General features: G+C 37.6%; 1 protein-coding gene and 1 long non-coding RNA gene across 2 annotated transcripts in view; both read right to left on the minus strand.

The window, feature by feature from the left end:
* Positions 1-237: 237 nt before the first annotated feature.
* The window catches only part of LOC125228484 (gamma-aminobutyric acid receptor alpha-like), a 73,630-nt gene continuing 48,294 nt past the window's right edge, over positions 238-25,573 (minus strand). Inside the window, exons 8-12 of the mRNA XM_048133059.1 lie at positions 16,944-17,129; positions 4,099-4,230; positions 3,083-3,254; positions 1,654-1,917; positions 238-944 (exon numbers count right to left, since the gene is read on the minus strand). Coding sequence (XP_047989016.1) covers positions 1,754-1,917; positions 3,083-3,254; positions 4,099-4,230; positions 16,944-17,129 — 654 coding nt within the window. The 3' untranslated portion in view covers positions 238-944; positions 1,654-1,753. The remainder of the gene's footprint in view (positions 945-1,653; positions 1,918-3,082; positions 3,255-4,098; positions 4,231-16,943; positions 17,130-25,573) is intronic.
* On the minus strand, positions 9,451-11,435 carry LOC125228492. The gene is made up of 5 exons (XR_007177291.1): positions 11,378-11,435; positions 10,977-11,079; positions 10,558-10,678; positions 10,235-10,304; positions 9,451-9,805 (listed from the first exon to the last, which is right to left on the minus strand). It is a non-coding gene; the product is annotated as an uncharacterized LOC125228492 (long non-coding RNA).

Genomic DNA, 25,573 nt, shown 5'->3' on the forward strand with positions numbered 1-25,573 from the left:
ACTTTTTAATAAATGCAGACAAAAGCGTAAGTAGCGTAAGGCCGTTTTCACATTATCCGATCCGATATCGGATGTAGGAAGGATGTAAAATTCAAGATTTATGCGCTTCCAGGTCTTCGTTTATGTAATTAATAGATCATTATTACTAAAAAACGATATAAAACGCAAAAATTGCGGATTTAATGCCGATGGCACTCTCCTACAACAGTTTTTGTCCGAGGCACCATGGAACTGCCGATATCGGCAGGACGCTTCCGACATTTTTTGGCATGCCGGACCCCCCGCCAGTTGTCGGCCGATAATATTTGTTTGTGTGCGTTAACTCATCGGCCAATGTCAACATGAAACATCCACGATAAAGTTAATTGTTTTGCTTTATAAATTTTCGTCTAATAAGTATTCATGGCGCCGAGTTTGAACAACACAGCTGCGGTAATTAAAGAGTTAGCCTGTTTGATCAACCGCTGGATTGTTATTAATTGAGAGTCTTAATGCCTCTCTGTGAATATACTTTTAACGACTTGGCTCTTATTACTACATAAGATAATTCAGTAGTCGAGTTCGTCTACACACTAACTAAAATAAATGAAAACGCGTTTACTTAGTGATCAGATATTTTTGTTTTTGTTTATTCAGATTGGCGATAACTGTCCCGTCTGGACAGACCTTATAGTTTTTCTAAAACTCTCTTGCCTCGCCGGGTACTTGAATTAACTTAAAAAAAAACACTCTATTTTATTACATAATTATTATACTAATCACTACGATTATTACTTATTCTGGTTAACTATCTCTAATAAACATTTGGTCTTAAAAATAAAAATGATCATTAAATCTATGATTAACTTCATTTTATTTTAACTTTTGCTCTTTTCTAGTAATATTAAACTAACATTAGGTACATATTTATTTTTTACACATACATATATCGTTATTTATATGAGTAAGGTGAAATACCCCATAATGGACGGTGATGCCATTATGGACAAAAAAACACAAATCCTTAAAAATAAGTATCTAAAATTAGTTTTTAAAAACTGACGGCTATGTACCATAAACTAGAGTTGTAGAGCTGTTTCATTTTGAAGTTTCAATTAATTCGGTTATTTCTGAAGGATTTGGCGACAAGATAAAATTCATCAGTTTACTGAAAAAAATATCAAGACGAATTCTTAGTACTGTTGCTAAAAGAGTTGAGTTCATGTATAAAATAATAAAAAAATCCATTACTGGAACCAAAAAACTGCCTACCTCCTATGATGGATAAGGAACAATTTACAAAAACCAAAATTTACAAGAAACAATCCTATGTTAAAATAACTCAAACTAATTGTATTTATTGTATATAAAATTGACTCATTGAGTATCAGTTGGCTTTAAAAGTAAAATTTTAAATTTATTTCACTGTCCATAATGGGGGATCCATTACTGGAGAACTGCCGTCCATAATTGGAGAAAAAACACCTAGTTTTAATTTGTTAAGTATGAAGAAACTAATAGGAGTATCCATTCTGCAACACGCTTGAAATGTAAAAGAAGGATAGGACATTCAAGATTTAACACGCCTAGCGGTAGAATTTTTACATTTATGAGTGAAATATCAAAAACAGTCGAAAAATTTTCTTAAACTGTCCATGATTGGGTCCGTTACCTTACTTACTTTTTAAAATCCTAAACTCTAGAAATCTAGACAACCAGAGATTAAAATGGGTATCATGCATTTGTACAGAAAATGTTCACGTGCCGCCGTCCTTTAATGAGACAGCGAGTTCATAGGGTTGTCACTCCAGGCGAAGTCAGAAGCGGAGAAGACATAGACGAGCCAGTAGAAGAGGTTGAGTATCGCAAACGAAGCGGGGAACAGGACGCGCGCGGCGCGGTCGATGTGCGATACGCTGTTGATGTGGCCGCGCATTCCTATGAGAGTAAGAAACAAACGTTTTTTAACGCGATCATCATACTAATGCCGTGGCTAGCGTGGATGACGATGCGACGCGGCGCGACGAAATCAAACCTTCGATCTCTATGGAAGTGTCTTAGGTGAGCAACGTCGATAAACTATGGATGACATGCGATGCGACGCGATGGCGAAGGCGCCGCCCACGCAAGCCACGGTGTTATTGAAGCATAAGTCATACATCTAATGTGGCCTTTGATTTCAAACCGACAGCCACGACGGTCGGTTTCAAAATAATTTATCCACATTTTAACTGAGGCGGTTGGTAAGGGAAGGGTCAGCTACCGCCTTATTAGAGGCTTGTCTACAGTCCTTGGACTTTATAATTTGTTTGTGTATTGTGAAATACATATGTGCTATTAGCAGATTTTGGTTGTCCCCTAATGACAGGATTTTAAGTCCACGAGCTCAGAGCCTTCTGCGTGACAGCTACTTGGTTACGGCAGAGAACCTCTGGAAATATGTGTTTTGTTCCTTGGTGGATCGAACACCTTACCAGCTTCGACCTGTCGCTTCCTCCGGTACAGAGTGAGGCAGTAAAGCAATTGTCGCCAGCGCGGCACGCGTGATTACGTCTGCGTGGTGCGTTCCATGGTCAGGCGGACCATTGGCTCTAGAGTCTTCTGCGTCTGCGGGACTGTTGCTTTGTGGCAGCAGAAATAATCTAGTAAAATTTGGGATGTAGTTGCTTGAAAGTTCTTACCAGCTTCGACCTGCCGCTTCCTCCGATACAGGTCATCCCCGGCGAGACAGTACAGCAGTTGCCGCCAACGCGGCACGCGTGATTCCGTCTGCGTGGTGCGTTCCATGGGGTCAGAGCATCATTGGGTTGGAACCTTCTGCGGGACAGCTGCTTTGTGGCAGCAGAGAGAAATTCTAGTAAGATTTGTGATATATTTGCTTGGAAGACCTACCAGCTTCGACCCGCCGCTTCCTCCGATACAGGTCATACCCAGCGAGGCAGTACAGCAGTTGCCACCAACGCGACACGCGTGATTCCGTTTGCGTGGTGCGTTCCATGGTTAGGCGGACCACGGGTTCGGAACCGTCTGCGGGACTGTTGCTTTGTGGCAGCAGAAAGAATTTCTATTAATATTTGTGATATAGTTGTTTGGAAGTTCTTACCAGCTTCGACCTGCCGCTTCCTCCGATACAGGTCATCCCCGGCAAGGCAGTATAGTAGTTGTCGCCAACGCGGTACGCGTGATTCCGTCTGCGTGGTGCGTTCCATGGTCAAGCGGACCACGGGTTCGGGACCGTCTGCGGGACTGTTGCTTTGTTGCGGCAGGGAGAAACTCTGTAAATATGTGTTTTAGCTTATTTACCTGACTTTTGACGGTACCCTAGCCTAGTTAGGATAAGTAGTGACCCTGTCTACGAAACAAGAGATCACGCAAAATATTACATTAGGACAAACCAACTTCAAAAAATTACGGATGCATTGTATGTAGGTAGATAATAATAGATAGTGGATCATTCCAGCCGACGTAATATGCTTCCAATTTTATCACTTATCTATGTGGTTCAAGAAACCGCCACGCTTTGGCAAGTATGTCAGTGTGAGAGTGCCAGGTGTCTTATCCACGTAGATAAGTTTATAAAATTGGAAGCATAATACGCCGATTTCACTATTTTCTGCGTGAGGCCAAACACAGTGTGATGCAGCGAATTATATTAGAACTGTCTGCATGAATATTATTGTCTGTTCAGAGGAAAATACAGTCAGCGGTAAAAGTTGTATCGCACAATTATTTGGCAAAAATCTTTAGTAACTAAATCGGATTGCTCACATAGTAATAAATAATAAAGTAGTATAAAGAATGAGTATATCAGAGGAAGCCTAAAATTAAGTAGCACCGATTGTTGAAAAAGTAAGAGCGAATCGCATGGTATAGACATGTAATGCGGAGGGATGAAAGGCATGTGACGAGAAAGGTATTACGAATGAATGTGGAAGGTGGTGGAAGTAACGGGAGGGGAAAACCGAAGAAGAGGTGGATGGACTGTGTGAGACATGATATGAAGCTAAAACAAGTTAATGATGAGATGACGAGTGACAGAGATGTATGGAAGAGAAAGACATGATGCGCCGACCCCAAGTGACTGGGATAAGGGCAAGAGAATGATGATGGATTGCTCACATAGTTGGCAGCGGATCTGGCGGAGCTCCGGCGGCGAGCGGCTAGTTGTCGCGCGGCAAATGCGTCGCCCCCGACCTCCTCGATCAGCTCCTCCCATTCCGCGTCGTCTATCACGATCTCGCCAGAGCCCACCTGGCCAGAAAATAGGTATTTAGCCATTTTTAACCGCCTTTCAAATCTCAAAGGAAGGGGTTTTCAATTCGTCTGTATTTTTTTTAAAGTTTGTTCCTCGATATCTCCGTCGTCTGGACCGATCTTGAATTTTTTTTTTGATTGAATGTATATGCATACAGATTGATCCCATTTTTCTCAGAACCCAGTTCTGATGATGGGATCCTGGGAGAAATCGAGGGAACTCCTGTAACAGAACAAGCGTCTAAGACGAGGAAAATGACTCGTTATTACATATAAAACTTACGGTGAATCAACTTATCCTTGACCAACTTTTTGGTGCATATTTCCTTTGGGATTTCATTGGATATTTTGACAAATAATATCTTTGAAGCTTTATCACATGTTTAGTCACGTCTTCACTCATAAAATTCACTGTTATTTGATGCAAAACAGGTTGGAATAACATATTTATCAACAAACTACGTTCACATGGACGGAATACTGACACTGACAGTTGTCAGCTGTGTAGCGTTCCGATATTATGTCTTGATTTCAATCACAGGTCATGAAAGTTGATAATGATTAGTAGTATACTTTCTGGATGTGTTTAATGTAGCATTTAGAAACAAAAATGATATTTTACTGCGTATTTGATCTACAAAACTAACTAAAACCCTTTAACAAAAAAATATCTGCATACCTATACTAACCGCAATACATAACTCTTCGTCGCTAACTAGGTATCAATAAAATTATTCCTATATCACTTTGGAACACGTGCAATCATGCAGGTGTTACTGTTGAGAAGCAAAAGCCTATATGCCAAACTGTCTTGGACATTAATACCTAAGGCATACGGCTTAGTAAACAAAGCAGTTATGATCTTTTTCTTATGCGCGTAATTTAGTTGTTATCCATTGTCCCATGTCTCCGTTAGGTCTCTGGTATGTCTCCAGTCTCCAATATGTATCCAATATGTCTCTGTTAGGTCTCTGTTATGTCTCTGGTATGTCTCTAGTCTCCAATATGTCTCTAGTCCCCATTATGTATCAATATGTATCCAATATGTCTCTGTTATGTCTCTGGTATGTCTCTAGTCTCCAGTATGTCTCTAGTCCCCATTATGTATCCAATATGTATCCAATATGTCTCTGTTAGGTCTCTGTTATGTCTCTGGTATGTCTCCAGTCTCCATTATGTCCCCAGTCGCTGCTATGTCTCTAATAGATACTATAAAAGGGCCGGGGCAGGCCGTCGCAGGTCATTCTTAAAATATCTACAAGACTAACAGTGTCTCTGGCTTTCGTGTGTTACTGGTGAGTGAAGTTGTTCTGCTATTATTTCTCTGTTTGTTTTTACTTGGAAATTATTCTAAGTGATTGTAAACTTTGAAATTGTGTCTCTGTTTGATTGTGCGGGGACAATATCGTCGTACAGTTGAACCTAGACCTGTGGTGGAATTGCTTTACTGTCAGTTGTGGGGTTATTTTAGTGTTCTATTTATAGTGTAGTGTTACATTTAAATTAATGTGTATAGTGAAGTTTTCTGTGCTTTGTTTCATGAGTGCCGTCAAGCAATACAAAGACTGGGTCGATGTATGGCTGGTGCTTGGAGATAAGTCTGTGTTTGGTTTTGTAGGGAGTAATTCTTGCAAAACTAAGCTTGGATTATGGCACGTAAAGGAAGCTTCACTCGTTTGTTTAGTTGGTCAGTAAAATTGAATTTAGTAATTTTCTATGGGGTTATTTTGTGAAAGTTATAAGCCAGATCATTGTTTGTGACAGACTGTTGTCCGGCTAGGCGCTTCTTCCCTTACGGTGTCAAATAAGAGGCGTTTAGGGGTCTTTTTGTTCCAAGTGGAGGGCTTGGACGCTTTTCTATACTTACAAAAGCGTATTTTCTCACCGGTCTCAAAGAGTCCAACTGTTAGATGGAAGTGAGGACTTTCACGATTGACGAAAGACATTAGGAGTAATCCTTGCTCACTGAAGTCGGCAGTATTTGAGGCTGGGGTCCTATATATATTTATATTTATTTACTCGGTGCTCTAGTCCATGCTGGCGTTGGTCGCTGGGGATTTCGGTTGTGATCGATCCACATCTAAGTAAAGTTGATCGCAGCTGGGTCTCTCATGTGGCTGGTACTGGTGTGTCCTAGAATACTGGATATATACACGGATAGGGCGATCTACTCTCTGCTACCCTAGCCCGCGGGCAAGAGCAGAGGGGGGGATCAGAACTCAAGCCTATAGGTTGCCTATCTCAGCTTCGCTGGCTGAACTGTACAGTTCTAGTAGGGATACACTTGTACATATTCTGAACACAAGATCTATGGTAAGTGAGGGTCTGTGTTTCAGATATGTTAGAGTAGGAAAACAATAGGATTAGGGTAGAGTCACACACTATTTCTATGAAAGTAGAGTTCTGTTATGATTGGTCTTAAATTATAATTGGTCAACGTGTATTGTGGAGAAATAATTTAACTACTACTACTTATATGGTTTAAATGGACTTTAAATGTGGTGTTTACTATCTTAAAATATGTGGTAAAACTGGTAATTTATAAAAACTCTTATTACTTAATTTATTTGAGTGAAATTAATAATTGTGGTAGCAATTTCTGATTCTTCATGTAGCATCGAGCCAGTGAGTGTTGCTAACTAGTTTTTCAAGGTAAATTCTATCAAGTTGGTTAGGGAAACAAACTATTCTTTGGAATAAAAAGCATAGGTTTGTTATAGGGCCCAGTGGCATGCGAGCGCCGTCCACTGATGACAAGTCAAAAGCTTCAAGGAGTTACTAGACTTATTTACTTCGTTCTCAGTGGTAGCAACTACTCGGAGCCTTGATGATACACTAGAAGGATCGAGAAGTTATGGTCTATTAGCAGTATTGGGGAAAAGGGGGGATTAGCTAGGGAAAAGAAACAAAACAAAATAAAAAAGGGGTTAGTTCGTAGATAGATAGCCCTTCAGGCTTACTTGCTTAGGATCCTGATAAAGTGGTTTGATCAGGTCAGGGGTCCCATACCGTATCGCAAGCCCTTGCCCAAGCCGGGACCACTAATAAGGCGTAGCGGATGATTACCAAAATATTTTTTAATATTTATTTCATGTATGTTTCACTCACTAACTTTTATTCTAAAATTTCTTCATCACGTCATTAATTTTCTCACATATAACTTTCTAGGCCTAAATCTGATAAAATACTCTTCTATAACACTATATTATTATGCTACAATAACCTTTATTCTTCTTTAAAATATAAATAAATAAAATTTTAAAAATTAGTCAAAAATACAGCTGATACTCATTAAAGGATCTAGGTTATCGCGGTTCTCATCGAAGGGTTCTACTTATTCACGCTAGACGATCACAAGGCCAAATTTAAGGGGTATATTTAAAGGGGGGTTAGCTATAATGTTGGTTAGTCAAGTAAGTAAGTAGATAAGTAAGGTGTGCGGAGGTAAAGTAGTTACATTTGGTGACGTGACCAAGGGATCTAAGATGTGCTCTATAGAACACATCTTGGATACCAAGGTTTACAAATAAATAATAGAAAGTAGCCTTGCCAGGCTACTTTTGGTGCCGAGCAACCAGAATTTTAATAACCTTATTTTATTAGCTTTACCAGGCTACATTTGTTGCTGTGAAGACGAGTGGGTGTGCTGTATTTCTGACTTATTTCATCTCTAAATAAAACTCATATACCTAAAATTTTTATTCATTCGCTATTTCATAAAAACTAAAATAACTTTATCGTTAATAAACACGTCTGTAGTATTTTCTTCCATTGTTTATTATTGCCGCATTCCGAGCGAAGTCATGCATCAGTACAGAACCAATGATATTTTCGTCTTCCTTTGGTACCTGAAACATAAAATAATAAAATTAAAGTAGCGTAGTAAACTAAGACAAAAAAATATTTCTAGGAAATTAGTTCATAGTCGTAGTGGTTAAACATCGTCCCCAATAGGCGATTCGGGTTGCATTGCTACGTAGCAATTGTTGGCATTGGCGCATCTTGACGTTCCCTTGCGCCTGTGCGTAGTACTATTATTTACTCTGTGTCTTAATGTATGTTTTTATGGCTGTTGTATAGGCAGGGCAAGTACTGGAAATACTAGGTACTTATATAGAAAATACCCATGTATCAAAATAATAGGAAGCGCGGAGCTGTAGCACTTTAGAAGAGTTTGCCACCTCGTGACCGGAATTGGAAACATAAGTGTGTACACTATGTACAATAGCAATAGAATTTCATGTTAAAACAAATAGTTCTCTATATGTCTAGTACATTTTCATAGCAGGCTCTGCCATCTTCAGGGCTATTTTGAAAGCTCACATCACGTTTGCACTTCACACCGGAGATCGGATAGCTTCGATGCTGTCTTATATAGTCTATGAACACTCTCTGATGATATACATATTCCTAGCAGACGCTAAATTGACAGAATTTCATTCATAGGCAGGATAACTACAGTCTAGATGTAAGGTTATTTTCCTAAAATAATCCAGGATACCTAAGCCCTAGATTTAAGACCTAGTAATACTAGAAGATAGGCTCTAGTCTAATGCTTATGGGGGCGCGATTATTTATTGTCGCGCAGATGTACAAAATGGTAGGTGGCATTCCGCCATTTTTCTATGAATGCTGAATAACTACACGCATGTGGTACTATGACAGTACCTCCTTCGATGGATGGTTTGTTTGCATTTTAGTTGTCACTCTATAATCTACATATTGGCTTACAGGATTTCATACATCATACAATAATTTGGCAAATTGTTTGTACCAAATATTGTCACTGTAGTGCAGCCATGAGAAGAACAGGTTTCTGTCTGTTAAGATATAGGTATTAATAATATTAGGACTAATTTAAGTTCATTAGCTTATAAGTTGTCATACATTTTCATACTACATCCGTGGTAAACAAGCATATGTCCCGCTTGATGGTAAGCGGTCACCGTAGCCTATGTCTGCCAATTATTTCAATAAATTAAATGCACTGTACGAATTTCAACTTTCTATAGGTATACATTTTTACTGTAGTAATACAAATAAGTATGTATGTATAAATAAGATTTTCAATAGCTCCATATGACATGAGTTCGATACCTCACATGATAAGCTGTAGGCTAGTCTAAAATAGTAAGTGTAAGACCATACAATCATTATGTTCGGTAGATTGTGTACACAGCTTTTATACAATATTACACAAGTCAGGAGTATGCCAACATACTGTACTTCATTACAACCATGTCAAACATATCCTACGAAATATTAGCATTACCAGCATCTGGGAGGTCGTACCTCGCCATACCTTAACTCCATCACTGCTTGCTCATTGTCACAATTGCTCAAATAATTTTATGAAAATTGATTGAAACTTGTAATATTCCTGTTAAGTAGGCATAGATAATAAGCACCATTACTACTATAAAACCATATTTTACTGAGGTTCAGAAATAGTATGAATGTGGTACGCAGTAGGTATGTAAACTTACCTGATATGACCGGGTCCAGTCTGATTGTCGGATTACTTTGTAGTTCAGTAACGTTGAACATGAGCTGGTTGTGCAGATCAGCGAGACTGAAAAGAAATAGTCAGACATTAGAAATGTTCATATATTATAAGAAATAAAAGGGTTTAGTTTTAGAGTGGGGTTCTGCCAAATGGGAACAATATTATTTCACTTATCTACTCACGGGGGCGCGTCGCTTAATTTTTGGAACTAAGACACGCCCATGAGAAATATTGTGTCAGAAAAAACAACGCATACAGCAAAATGTACAAAAGGAAAAAAAAAATATTAAAAAGTTTGAGAACCCCTGCCTAGCAGTTCATATCTACATGAGCTAGGACATAAATGAGTTAGTAATAAGTTTGCTTAACCAATAAAATTAGGATAAATTAATGTAAGTTCAATTTTCACTTCATCGCTTATTGCCATCGCTATACTTCGCCTAAGTTATCTAAATGTAATAATTAGTATGAGCTATTATAAAAAAATAAAAGTACCTTTCGTTTATATGAAGTCAGTAGATATATGGAAGACGGTCCAACTGAAGCATGGCCTCTCGGGTAAAACCTGAAATTGTATATATGAAAAAAAAAATAGTTAAAAAAAGGGTGTATGTATGTTTAAGGAATCTTATTTATAAATACGTATCATTAAGATTGTTTATATTTATCTAGGCCATTCACAGTTAGAAAAAAAAAGGACCTACCATACCCATTTTTCTAAGTAATGTAAACTTTCCTGCCGAGTCGTTTTACTCACTAAGTAGAGTTAATTAAGTTTAAAAAGTAGCTGTTTAGTGGCTATGATTTTTTGTACTTACTTGAGGATAGTGCTAAGTCGGAGTACAGTCCATAAAGGATACACCGGAAAATTCCTCAGTCCACCTGCACATTGCCGACAGCTGGTTGATGTTCTTCAATGATGATAATCCATTTCATATACTGAAAATTGATACATACACTATTTAAACTCATTGTAACACAAATAAAATCTATGCTAAGTCTGGATTTTTAGTCTACATAATTTTATTTAAGTATCCAAAAATACAAAATTAAAGTTTTGACAAGTTTCAATGCCTATTTTTAAATGCCATGACATTCATTTGAGGTCCTACAAATATTGCTTTCCATAATCCAGAGAAAGTTTATATGTTGGTACGGAAACAACGTTACAATTTCCAAGAACAGTTAGGTAGCCTAGATCAAATAAATTAGTCAAAGATATAATTTTAATGCTTACCGTTTAACCAAGGTATGTTCAGTTTCCATAAATATTGTTTTCCATAAAATTTGTGGCGGATGTGTAGAAATATCGGGCATTGTAAATTCCAATTAGATGTTGACTGAAAAATCAAACAACCATATAAACCTCTTTGAAAGTAGCAAATATATTTTGACAGTTAGGACTATTTCACGTACATTTAGAATATTTAAGATCCTCTTAGGCAATGTGAAAGTCAGAAAGTACGAGTAACGTGGGGAAATTTATTATCATTAACTTATCTGACGACAGAACAATGAAATAAGCAACATTTCACCAATATATTCGGTCTAGTCGTTGTAGTTCGCAAGTATGTTCTGCTGGGTTTCGAAAACGACGACTAGTTTGAAAACACATCAAATAATAAAACAAAAGCTTACCTTTCATGCAAAACTGCTTTTGAAGTAGGCAATTAGTTCACTTTATCAATTGAGGCATAGCCCGATAAGACATCCTTTGCATGGGCTGTTTGCTCATTAGATCATGAGTATGAGCACTAAATTCTTCTATTATCTTGATGAGAAACACAACAAAACACATGTCCATTGCATTCACGTTTTTTTTTTCCAACAATAATGTCATGTCAATTTCGTAACCTCACTTTCGCTAACGGAAAATTACATTGCAATTGCAGTTCAGAGTTCAATTTGATAAAACAGGCTCATTTTGTCGACAAAATTATTTAGAAGTAACGCGTGTTTAGGGCAAATAATGTTTTGTTTGCATTTTCTTAGTTTGCTAAATGACAAAATGGCGAATATGGACGGTTCATGACCGGCGTCGGCGCAGAATTGCCTGTCGTATTGTTTAAGCAGATTAAAATAAAGCGAATATTTAAATAATCCTAGTTGTAGATCACGTAATTAATAATGAGCTAAAGAAAACAAAAACGGATCTGCCATTTTTTCGCGAACAAGCGGATTAGCGGTAAGCATGACATAGATTAGAGAAAATAATTTAACCACAGATAACATATATATACGTTTTTCCCCGCCAAAAGGTGTTCTATTGGCGACATTACTCAAACTGTCATTGTTCTTAAGTTGGTATGCTTGATCCTCATACAATTTTGTAGCAGATGAATTATGATTAAGGTGTAACATGTTGTCCAATAGCTTGCGGTTAGTAATTACTTTATAAAATTAAATATAGATGAATGAATGACCCTTTATAAATAAAATGAAATTTTCTTTGCCTTAGAGTCAGGGTAGAGTGGGGTAAAATGGGATAGGTAAACTTTTAAAATTATTATCTAGTTTTTATTTCCATTTTTATTATTTATTTTGATTACTTTTAAAAGCGTTGGCTTTCTGTAAACAATCGAGTGAAAGCGTAATTGAGGAGGAATGAACGAGTGTGTGTGTGTGTGAATAATTTAGAGATGATGAATGTTTATAGATGTAAGAATGTTTTGAATGGGATGAATGACTGAATGATGTGTGTCTTGAATGATTTTTTTTTATGGAATGAGTGGATTGATACGGACAGACAGCGCTGGAAAGTGGTCAAAACTAGTTTGGTCGGAATTTGCGAGAACAAACAAGGGGGGAATTTTGGGAACACATTAGTCATAAAATTCTTATTGGTTAGGTTAAAATCCAATGGATTCGACCCATTTCAAGGGTAGTTTTTTGTGACTACTAACTATACAAGGTAATAAGACCCATACTAAAACCACACACCTCATCTTGAATGGGATGTATTTGACAATCGACATATTTTAGGGCCGATATCGTCTAGTGAGAACGAGGCTCTTTTCAATATTTGTTTCCTTGTTATGTGTTCGAATTTGTGAAGTTTAGTATCATCAAATCATTTCTTCATTTGATCATGATATGGTACCGAGTTGAGGTACATGCTTATGTCATTTAAGGTTTGTTTTATAAAAAAAAAAAAAACACATCCAAACAGATCTTAAGTCAGTATATTTTATTCAAGTATGAGACATGCGCCAAAACATGTGGCTGGAGTGATTAGGTAGAGGAATTGGTTTGAGTTCCGACAATGGAGATTGAAGGCTCTGGACTTATAATGAGAGCTCTAAAGGTTTCTTCGTAATTGCGTGGGAAGTTATTGTGAACTCGTTGAAATTATTACGATAATTATTCCGGTCCAACAGTGTGGATGGAATGAATATTCGCCGCGACCGGGGAACGAGCTAGCAAGAACGGGTTAATAGGACCTATCAGATTCACAACCTGGTATCCCTGGCGATGCGTGGACTCTGAGGAAGGAGTTATCATGGTTCATTGTCGAGATTCTGATGAGCTGATTTCAAAACTGAGTCGCTAGCAGTTGCATAGTATTGGAATACACACCACACGATTAGAAATGGGGGAATATTTCCGACTGATCTAGAGATATTAAACTTTTATTCAATTTATTGCTTCTTTTGCTAAATAAGATTAGATTTTTTTACAAACCACTTTGTATTCTGTAAAATAAATCTAATCTGGGGGCGAGTTGTAACAGAACAAGCGTCTAAGACGAGGAAAATGACTCGTTATTACATATAAAACTTACGGTGAATCAACTTATCCTTGACCAACTTTTTGGTGCATATTTCCTTTGGGATTTCATTGGATATTTTGACAAATAATATCTTTGAAGCTTTATCACATGTTTAGTCACGTCTTCACTCATAAAATTCACTGTTATTTGATGCAAAACAGGTTGGAATAACATATTTATCAACAAACTACGTTCACATGGACGGAATACTGACACTGACAGTTGTCAGCTGTGTAGCGTTCCGATATTATGTCTTGATTTCAATCACAGGTCATGAAAGTTGATAATGATTAGTAGTATACTTTCTGGATGTGTTTAATGTAGCATTTAGAAACAAAAATGATATTTTACTGCGTATTTGATCTACAAAACTAACTAAAACCCTTTAACAAAAAAATATCTGCATACCTATACTAACCGCAATACATAACTCTTCGTCGCTAACTAGGTATCAATAAAATTATTCCTATATCACTTTGGAACACGTGCAATCATGCAGGTGTTACTGTTGAGAAGCAAAAGCCTATATGCCAAACTGTCTTGGACATTAATACCTAAGGCATACGGCTTAGTAAACAAAGCAGTTATGATCTTTTTCTTATGCGCGTAATTTAGTTGTTATCCATTGTCCCATGTCTCCGTTAGGTCTCTGGTATGTCTCCAGTCTCCAATATGTATCCAATATGTCTCTGTTAGGTCTCTGTTATGTCTCTGGTATGTCTCTAGTCTCCAATATGTCTCTAGTCCCCATTATGTATCCAATATGTATCCAATATGTCTCTGTTATGTCTCTGGTATGTCTCTAGTCTCCAGTATGTCTCTAGTCCCCATTATGTATCCAATATGTATCCAATATGTCTCTGTTAGGTCTCTGTTATGTCTCTGGTATGTCTCCAGTCTCCATTATGTCCCCAGTCGCTGCTATGTCTCTAATAGATACTATAAAAGGGCCGGGGCAGGCCGTCGCAGGTCATTCTTAAAATATCTACAAGACTAACAGTGTCTCTGGCTTTCGTGTGTTACTGGTGAGTGAAGTTGTTCTGCTATTATTTCTCTGTTTGTTTTTACTTGGAAATTATTCTAAGTGATTGTAAACTTTGAAATTGTGTCTCTGTTTGATTGTGCGGGGACAATATCGTCGTACAGTTGAACCTAGACCTGTGGTGGAATTGCTTTACTGTCAGTTGTGGGGTTATTTTAGTGTTCTATTTATAGTGTAGTGTTACATTTAAATTAATGTGTATAGTGAAGTTTTCTGTGCTTTGTTTCATGAGTGCCGTCAAGCAATACAAAGACTGGGTCGATGTATGGCTGGTGCTTGGAGATAAGTCTGTGTTTGGTTTTGTAGGGAGTAATTCTTGCAAAACTAAGCTTGGATTATGGCACGTAAAGGAAGCTTCACTCGTTTGTTTAGTTGGTCAGTAAAATTGAATTTAGTAATTTTCTATGGGGTTATTTTGTGAAAGTTATAAGCCAGAGTATTTGAGGCTGGGGTCCTATATATATTTATATTTATTTACTCGGTGCTCTAGTCCATGCTGGCGTTGGTCGCTGGGGATTTCGGTTGTGATCGATCCACATCTAAGTAAAGTTGATCGCAGCTGGGTCTCTCATGTGGCTGGTACTGGTGTGTCCTAGAATACTGGATATATACACGGATAGGGCGATCTACTCTCTGCTACCCTAGCCCGCGGGCAAGAGCAGAGGGGGGGATCAGAACTCAAGCCTATAGGTTGCCTATCTCAGCTTCGCTGGCTGAACTGTACAGTTCTAGTAGGGATACACTTGTACATATTCTGAACACAAGATCTATGGTAAGTGAGGGTCTGTGTTTCAGATATGTTAGAGTAGGGAAAACAATAGGATTAGGGTAGAGTCACACACTATTTCTATGAAAGTAGAGTTCTGTTATGATTGGTCTTAAATTATAATTGGTCAACGTGTATTGTGGAGAAATAATTTAACTACTACTACTTATATGGTTTAAATGGACTTTAAATGTGGTGTTTACTATCTTAAAATATGTGGTAAAACTGGTAATTTATAAAAACTCTTATTACTTAATTTATTTGAGTGAAATTAATAATTGTGGTAGCAATTTCTGATTCTTCATGTAGCATCGAGCCAGTGAGTGTTGCTAACTAGTTTTTCAAGGTAAATTCTATCAAGTTGGTTAGGGAAACAAACTATTCTTTGGAATAAAAAGCATAGGTTTGTTATAGGGCCCAGTGGCATGCGAGCGCCGTCCACTGATGACAAGTCAAAAGCTTCAAGGAGTTACTAGACTTATTTACTTCGTTCTCAGTGGTAGCAACTACTCGGAGCCTTGATGATACATTAGAAGGATCGAGAAGTTATGGTCTATTAGCAGTATTGGGGAAAAGGGGGGATTAGCTAGGGAAAAGAAACAAAACAAAATAAAAAAGGGGTTAGTTCGTAGATAGATAGCCCTTCAGGCTTACTTGCTTAGGATCCTGATAAAGTGGTTTGATCAGGTCAGGGGTCCCATACCGTATCGCAAGCCCTTGCCCAAGCCGGGACCACTAATAAGGCGTAGCGGATGATTACCAAAATATTTTTTAATATTTAACGGTTCTCATCAAATCTGAAAGGCAAATTTAAGGGGTATATTTAAATACATCTGGTGATTTTTGTGTTACACTCCTCAAATCTGAAAGGCATTTTGAAAGGAACAGCATGCATTTACGTACGGAACAGTGACATTTGATGCAGTGGAACTCCTGATGATGGTCAGAATGGAACTCCTCAAATCTGAACGGCACACTTATAGTGACTTTGGTATTTTTATAAGAACAGCATGCACTTACGTCCAGAACAGTGACATTTGGTGCAGTGGAACTGCTGATGTTGGTCAGAACGGAACTCCTCAAATCTAAACAGCACACTTATAGTGACTTTGGTATTTTTATAAGAACAGCATGCACTTACGTCCAGAACAGTGACATTTGGTGCAGTGGAACTGCTGATGAAGAGTGAGCCGCCCCTGGTTAGAGTTCCGTTCTGATAATCATTCTCCGTCACGTGACTAATCAGTACAGATACTTTTTACATTGCACTTAGCTTAGATAGACAAGAAAAACGTATTTATTCACTAAAACATTGTAAATATAAAATAGTATCCTGACAGGTAAGTACTTCAGAATCATCCAGATTTCAAAATTGGTTCAGAAATGACGGAGATATCGAATAACAAACATTAAAAAATATACAGACGAATTGATAACATAATCCAACATTTGAAAGTATTTATCACCGAACCCCAAAGGAAGGCGGTTTTTTTTTCTTAAAAATTATTTACATATAGTTCTATCCAGAATATATTAGGTAAGTACGAGATACCTTTTACACAATCAATAGGAGTTAAGTTATGTTAGTGTGTTAGTGATACAGTTCACGATACTGATGCTTTAATACCTTGGTAAAGTAATGGACGCCGGCAAATTCAAGAAGAGTAGCGATGCAGTAGAAGAAGCTCATAAGTAGAAACCAGTCTAAAGCCGTCGCGTATCGCACTTTGGGCAGGTCAGTGCGGGAGTCCAGACTTATGGTGGACAAGGTCAGCACAGTGGTGATTCCCAAGCCTACGCGATCAGAAGTTGCCTAAAATGCAAAAAAAAGTTTTTATAACAATTTCTAGTTGAGCAATGAGCAGTTTAGATTACTTGAAGTTAACTATGCTTACTTTTTGAGACACATGTCCAATTTTCTAATTAAATTAGCAAGGTTTAGCAAAGATGCAAAGATTTTTCCAAGATTAAAAAAAATAATTTCTTTGTAATAATTAACTAAACCAACGATTCACATTACAGCGGACCGATAAATAGGGTATTTTCCATGACAAATTGATCGATGCGATGATCACATCACAATAATAATCACAAGATGCTTTTGATAGAAAACGAAGCGCTGGCGCGTATGTCATCGTTTAAATTGTTTTTCTACTCCCGAATTGTTATTCGTCATTTACAGTGTCGTGCATAGATCGTTTTGTAGCCCTTTTGTCGCTCTTTTGTAGCTCTTTTGTCGCTCATTTTGAATCTATAAAAGGGTCGGAGGAGCCGACGCGCGTCATTCTTAAAATATCTACAAGACTAACAGTGTCTCTGGCTTTCGTGTGTTACTGGTGAGTGAAGTTGTTCTGCTATTATTTCTCTGTTTGTTTTTACTTGGAAATTATTCTAAGTGATTGTAAACTTTGAAATTGTGTCTCTGTTTGATTGTGCGGGGACAATATCGTCGTACAGTTGAACCTAGACCTGTGGTGGAATTGCTTTACTGTCAGTTGTGGGGTTAATTTAGTGTTCTATTTATAGTGTAGTGTTATATTTAAATTGTTGTGTATAGTGAAGTTTTCCGTGCTTTGTTTCATGAGTGCCGTCAAGCAATACAAAGACTGGGTCGATGTATGGCTGGTGCTTGGAGATAAGTCTGTGTTTGGTTTTGTAGGGAGTAATTCTTGCAAAACTAAGCTTAGATTATAGCACGTAAAGGAAACTTCACTCGTTTGTTTAGTTGGTCAGTAAAATTGAATTTAATAATTTTCTATGGGGTTATTTTGTGAAAGTTATAAGCCAGATCATTGTTTGTGACAGACTGTTGTCCGGCTAGGCGCTTCTTCCCTTACGGTGTCAAATAAGAGGCGTTTAGGGGTCTTTTTGTTCCAAGTGGAGGGCTTGGACGCTTTTATTTACTTACAAAAGCGTATTTTCTCACCGGTCTCAAAGAGTCCAACTGTTAGATGGAAGTGAGGACTTTCACGATTGACGAAAGGCATTAGGAGTAATCCTTGCTCACAGAAGTCGGCAGTATTTGAGGCTGGGGTCCTATATATATATATATTTATTTACTCGGTGTTCTGGTCCATGCTGGCGTTGGTTGTTGGGGATTTCGGTTGTGATCGATCCATATCTAAGTAAAAGATGATCGCAGCTGGGTCTCCCATGTGGCTGGTACTGGTGTGTCCTAGAATACTGGATATATACACGGATAGGGCGATCTACTCTCTGCTACCCTAGCCCGCGGGCAAGAGCAGAGGGGGGGATAAGAACACAAGCCTATAGGTTGCCTATCTCAGCTTCGCTGGCTGAACTGTACAGCTTATGGTAGGGATACACTTGTGCATATTTTGAACACAAGATCTATGGTAAGTGACGGTCTGTGTTTCAGATATGCTAGAATAGGGAAAACGATAGGAATAGGGTAAAGTCACACACTATTTCTATGAAAGTAGAGTTCTGTTATGATTGGTCTTAAATTATAACTGGTCAACGTGTATTGTGGAGAAATAATTTAACTACTACTATTTATATGGGTTAAATGGACTTTAAATGTGGTGTTTACTATCTTAAAATATGTGGTAAAACTGGTAATTTATAAAATCTCTTATTATTTAATTTATTTGAGTGAAATTAATAATTGTGGTAGCAATTTCTGATTTTTCGGTGTGGCTGCGGGACACTTAGTGTTGCTAACTAGTTTTTCAAGGTAAATTCTATCAAATTGGCTAGGGAAACAAACTGTCTTTGGAATAAAAGGATTTGTTTGTTATAGGGCCCAGTGGCATGCGAGCGCCGTCCACTGATGGAAAGTCAAAAGCTTAGAAAAGTTAGTAGACTTGCTTAGTTCTTATAAAAGTTAGCGACTGCTCGGTGTTTCGATAAAACATTAGAAAGATCGAGAAGTTATGGTCTATTAGCAGTATTGGGGAAAAGGGGGGGTTTAGCTAGGGGAAAAGAAACAAAATAAAAGGGGGGGTTAGTTAGTAGATAGATAGCCCTTCTGGCTTGGCATAGGACTCTCAATAAAGCAGTTTGATTGAGATTAAGGATCCTATTCCGCAACGCAAGTTCGTACCCAAGCCAGGATCACTAATAGAGCGTAGCGGTTGTTTTCCAAAATATTTTTTAATATTTATTTCATGTATGTTTCACTCACTAACTTTTATTCTAAAAATTTCTTCATTACGTCATTAACTTTCTCACATATAACTTTCTAGGCCTAAATCTGATAAAATACTCTTCTATAACACTATATTATTATGCTACAATAACCTTTATTCTTCTTTAAAATATAAATAAGTAAAAATTTAAATATTAGTCAAAAATACAGCTGATACTCATTAAAGGATCTGTGTTATTGCGGATCACATCGAAGGGTTCTACTTATTCACGCTAGACGATCACAAGGCCAAATTTACGGGGTATATTTAAAGGGGGGTTAGCTATACTGTTGGTTAGTCAAGTAAGTAAGTAGATAAGTAAGGTGAGCGGAGGTTTAGTTACATTTGGTTCCGTGACCAAGGGATCTAAGATGTGCTCTGTAGAACACATCTTGGATACCAAGGTTTATAAATAAATAATAGGAATTAGCCTTACCAGGCTACATTTGTTGTTGTGAAAATGAGTGGGTGTGCTGTATTTCTTGACTTATTTCATCTCTAAATAAAACTCATATACCTAATATTTTTATTCAATCGCTATTTCATAAAAACAAAAATAACTTTATCGTTAATAAACACGTCTGTAGTATTTTCTTCCATTGTTAATTCTTGCCGCGTTCCGAGCGAAGTCATGCATCAGTATAGAACCAATGATATTTTCGTTTTCCTTTGGTACCTGAAAAATAAAAAAATAAAAATTAAAATAGCGTAGTAAACCTAGACAAAATCTATTTCCAGAAAATTAACTCATAATCGTAGTGGTTGAACTAAACATCGTCCCGATTAGGCCATTTGGTTGCATTGCTACGTAGCAATTGTTGGCATTGGCGCATCTTGACGTTCCCTTGCGGCTGTGCGTAGTACTATTATTTATTCTGTGTCTTAATGTATGTTTTATGGCTGTTGTATAGGCGGGGCTAGTACGTAAAATACTAGGTACTTATAGAAAAATATTCATGTACCTAAAATAAAAGAAGGCGCGGAGCTGTAGTAGTTTAGAAGAGTTTCCCACCTAGTAATCGGAATTGGAAACATAAGTGTGTACACTATGTATAATAGCAATAGAATTTCATGTCAAAACAAATTGTGCTCTATCGGCCTAGTACATTTTCATAGCAGGTTCTGCCATCTTCAGGGCTATTTTGAAAGCTTTACATCACGTTTGCGCTTTACATTGGAGATCGGATAGCTTCGATGCTGTCTTATATAGTCCATGAACACTCTCTGATGTTATGTATGTTCCTGGAAGACGTCTGTTATACAGAAATTCATTCATAGGCAGGATAACTACAGTCTAGATGTAAGGTTATTTTCCTAAAATAATCTAGGATACCTAAGCCCTAGATTTAAGACCTAGTAATACAAGAAGATAGGCTCTAGTCTAATGGCTATGGGGGCGCGATTATTCATTGTCGCGCTGAAGTACAATATTATATGGGGCGTCCCGCCATTTTTCTATGAATACTGAATAGCTACACGCATGTGGTATTATGACAAGTACATCCTTCGATGGATGGTTTGTTTGCATTTCAGTTGTAACTCTATAATCTACATATTGGCTTACAGGATTTCATACATCATACAATAAATTGACAAAGTTTTTATACTGAATATTTTCACTATGAGAACAAATGTCTGTCTGTTAGATTATACGTATTAATCATGTTAGGACTAATTTAGTTCATTAGCTTATAAGTCATCATATATTTTCATATTACATCCGTAGTAAACAAGCATACGTCCCTCTTGATGGTGAGAGGTCACTGTAGCCTATATCTGCCAATTATTTCAATAAATTAAATGCACAGTGCGAATTTCAACTTTCTATAAGTATATATTTTTGCTATAGTACAAACAAGTATGTATGTATGAACAATATTTTCAACTGGTACACATGACATGTTATCTCACTTACGAGGTGCGGTCCAGATGTCTCCGGCCCGACAAATATGGCGGAAGAGTTTAAAAAAAGTATGGATATCATTGTGTTCGTCATTTATTCCACTTTTTGGTGTATAGTTTCTTTAGGTGTCTGTTGGCTTGTAGGTTTTTTTTACGGTGTTTAGTGCTAGGTTAGTGCCCAAACTTTTATCGTGCTTACAGCGAGATGAGTGAAAAACCGTGAGTTCATGAAACTTGAGACCAGCATAGATACCGCGTAGCGAGTTTTTTGAATGCAATTACTACTGTAGATGAAACCATGGTTATGTAAGACGATACTCTGTACAAAAGAAAATTAATGGAGTGACAACGTCATGGTGAAAAGGCGCCTAGAACAACCTCTGTCACAAAATGCACGAAAAAAGATAAAGGCTACGGTATTCTAGGGTTGTCACGAAATTCTAACGATTTACATAAAAGAAGGGTAGAGTGGGGTAAAATGGAATACGTGAATTTTGAAGTTATTAAGTTATTTTATTCTTTATTTTTGATTACTTTTAAGAGCGTTGGCTTTCTGTTGAGATCGAGTGAAAGAGCGAATGAGGAAGTAAGAATGGTTACATTGTGTGTGTGTGTGTGAATAATTTAGAGATGATGAATGTTTATAGATGTAAGAATGTTTTGAATGGGATGAATGACTGAATGATGTGTGTCTTGAATTTTTTTTTATAGAATGAGTGGATTGATATAGACAGACAGCGCTGGAAAGTGGTCAAAACTAGTTTGGTCGGAATTTGCGGGGAATAAACAGCGGGGGGGCTGAGGGAAACACATTAGCCATAAAAAGCTTATCGGTTAGGTTAAAATCCAATGGATTCGACCCATTTCAAGGGTAGTTTTTTGTGGCTACTCACTCTACAAGGTAATAAGACCCACACTGAATCCACACACCTCATCTTGAATGGGATGTATTTGACAATCGACATATTTAAGGGCCGATATCGTCTAGTGAGAACGAGGCTCTTTTCAATATTTGTTTCCTTGTTATGTGATCAAATATGTGAAGTTTAGTATCATCAAATAATTGCTACATTTGATCAAATAATGATATGGTACCGAGTTGAGGTACATGCCTATGTCATTTAAGGTTTGTTTTATAAAAAAAAAAACACATCCAAACAGATCTTAAGTCAGTATATTTTATTCAAGTATGAGACATGCGCCAAAACATGTGGCTGGAGTGATTAGGTAGAGAAATTGGTTTGAGTTCCGACAATGGAGATTGAAGGCTCTGGACTTATAATGAGAGCTCAAAAGGTTTCTTCGTAATTGCGTGGGAAGTTATTGTGAACTCGTTGAAATTATTACGGTAATTATTCCGGTCCAACAGTGTGGATGGAATGAATATTCGCCGCGACCGGGGAACGAGCTAGCAAGAACGGGTTAGTAGGACCTATCAGATTCACAACCTGGTATCCCTGGCGGTGCGTGGACTCTGAGGAAGGAGTTATCATGGTTCATTGTCGAGATTCTGATGAGCTGATTTCAAAACTGAGTCACTAGCAGTTGCATAGTATTGGAATACACACCACACGATTAGAAATGGGGGGATATTTCCGACTGATCTAGAGATATTTTTCTTTTATTCTTTTATTCAATTTTATTGCTTCTTTTGCTAAGTGAGATTGGATTTTTTTACAAACCACTTTGTATTTTATAAAAGAAATCCAATCGGGGGCGAGTTGTAACAGAACAAGCGTCTATGACGAGGAAATTGACTCGTTATTACATATAAAACTTACGGCGAATCAACTTTTCCTTGACCAACTTTTTGGTGCATATTTCCTTTGGGATTTCATTGGATATTTTGACAAATAATATCTTTGAAGCTTTATCACATGTTTAGTCACGTCTTCACTCATAAAATTCACTGTTATTCTATGCAAAACAAGTTGGAAAAACATATTTATCAACAAACTACGTTCACATGGACAGAATACTGACACTGACAGTTGTCAGCTGCGTAGCGTTCCGATATTATGTCTTGATTTCAATCACAGGTCATAAAAGTTCATAATGATTAGTAGTATACTTTCTGGATGTGTTTAATGTAGCATTTAGAAACAAAAATGATATTTTACTGCGTATTTGATCTACAAATCTAATTAAAACCCTTTAACAAAAAAAATATCTGCATACCTATACTAACCGCAATACATAACTCTTCGTCGCTTAACTAGGTATCAATAAAATTATTCCTATATCACTTTGGAACACGTGCAGGCATGCAGATGTTACTATTGAGAAGCAAAAACGTACGTGCTGAGATGTCTTGGACATTAATGCCTAAGGCGTACGACTTAGTAAACAAAACAGTTACGACCTTTTTCTTATAAGTGTAATTTAGCGGCTATCCATTGTTATTTGTCGCCAGTAGCTCTTTTGTCGCTCTTTTGTAGCCCTTTTGTAGCCCTTTTGTAGCTCTTTTGTCGCTCTTTTGTAGCCCTTTTGTCGCTCTTTTGTCGCTCTTTTGTAGCCCTTTTGTAGCCCTTTTGTCGCTCTTTTGTAGCTCTTTTGTCGCTCTTTTGTAGCCAGTCGCTCTTTTGTAGCCCTTTTGTCGCTCTTTTGTAGCCCTTTTGTAGCCCTTTTGTCGCTCTTTTGTAGCTCTTTTGTCGCTCATTTTGAATCTATAAAAGGGTCGGAGGGAGCCGACGCGCGTCATTCTTAAAATATCTACAAGACTAACAGTGTCTCTGGCTTTCGTGTGTTACTGGTGAGTGAAGTTGTTCTGCTATTATTTCTCTGTTTGTTTTTACTTGGAAATTATTCTAAGTGATTGTAAACTTTGAAATTGTGTCTCTGTTTGATTGTGCGGGGACAATATCGTCGTACAGTTGAACCTAGACCTGTGGTGGAATTGCTTTACTGTCAGTTGTGGGGTTAATTTAGTGTTCTATTTATAGTGTAGTGTTATATTTAAATTGTTGTGTATAGTGAAGTTTTCCGTGCTTTGTTTCATGAGTGCCGTCAAGCAATACAAAGACTGGGTCGATGTATGGCTGGTGCTTGGAGATAAGTCTGTGTTTGGTTTTGTAGGGAGTAATTCTTGCAAAACTAAGCTTAGATTATAGCACGTAAAGGAAACTTCACTCGTTTGTTTAGTTGGTCAGTAAAATTGAATTTAATAATTTTCTATGGGGTTATTTTGTGAAAGTTATAAGCCAGATCATTGTTTGTGACAGACTGTTGTCCGGCTAGGCGCTTCTTCCCTTACGGTGTCAAATAAGAGGCGTTTAGGGGTCTTTTTGTTCCAAGTGGAGGGCTTGGACGCTTTTATTTACTTACAAAAGCGTATTTTCTCACCGGTCTCAAAGAGTCCAACTGTTAGATGGAAGTGAGGACTTTCACGATTGACGAAAGGCATTAGGAGTAATCCTTGCTCACAGAAGTCGGCAGTATTTGAGGCTGGGGTCCTATATATATATATATTTATTTACTCGGTGTTCTGGTCCATGCTGGCGTTGGTTGTTGGGGATTTCGGTTGTGATCGATCCATATCTAAGTAAAAGATGATCGCAGCTGGGTCTCCCATGTGGCTGGTACTGGTGTGTCCTAGAATACTGGATATATACACGGATAGGGCGATCTACTCTCTGCTACCCTAGCCCGCGGGCAAGAGCAGAGGGGGATAAGAACACAAGCCTATAGGTTGCCTATCTCAGCTTCGCTGGCTGAACTGTACAGCTTATGGTAGGGATACACTTGTGCATATTTTGAACACAAGATCTATGGTAAGTGACGGTCTGTGTTTCAGATATGCTAGAATAGGGAAAACGATAGGAATAGGGTAAAGTCACACACTATTTCTATGAAAGTAGAGTTCTGTTATGATTGGTCTTAAATTATAACTGGTCAACGTGTATTGTGGAGAAATAATTTAACTACTACTATTTATATGGGTTAAATGGACTTTAAATGTGGTGTTTACTATCTTAAAATATGTGGTAAAACTGGTAATTTATAAAATCTCTTATTATTTAATTTATTTGAGTGAAATTAATAATTGTGGTAGCAATTTCTGATTTTTCGGTGTGGCTGCGGGACACTTAGTGTTGCTAACTAGTTTTTCAAGGTAAATTCTATCAAATTGGCTAGGGAAACAAACTGTCTTTGGAATAAAAGGATTTGTTTGTTATAGGGCCCAGTGGCATGCGAGCGCCGTCCA

Source organism: Leguminivora glycinivorella, chromosome 8 (genome assembly GCF_023078275.1).
Source record: "Leguminivora glycinivorella isolate SPB_JAAS2020 chromosome 8, LegGlyc_1.1, whole genome shotgun sequence".
Classification (NCBI taxonomy): domain Eukaryota; kingdom Metazoa; phylum Arthropoda; class Insecta; order Lepidoptera; family Tortricidae; genus Leguminivora; species Leguminivora glycinivorella.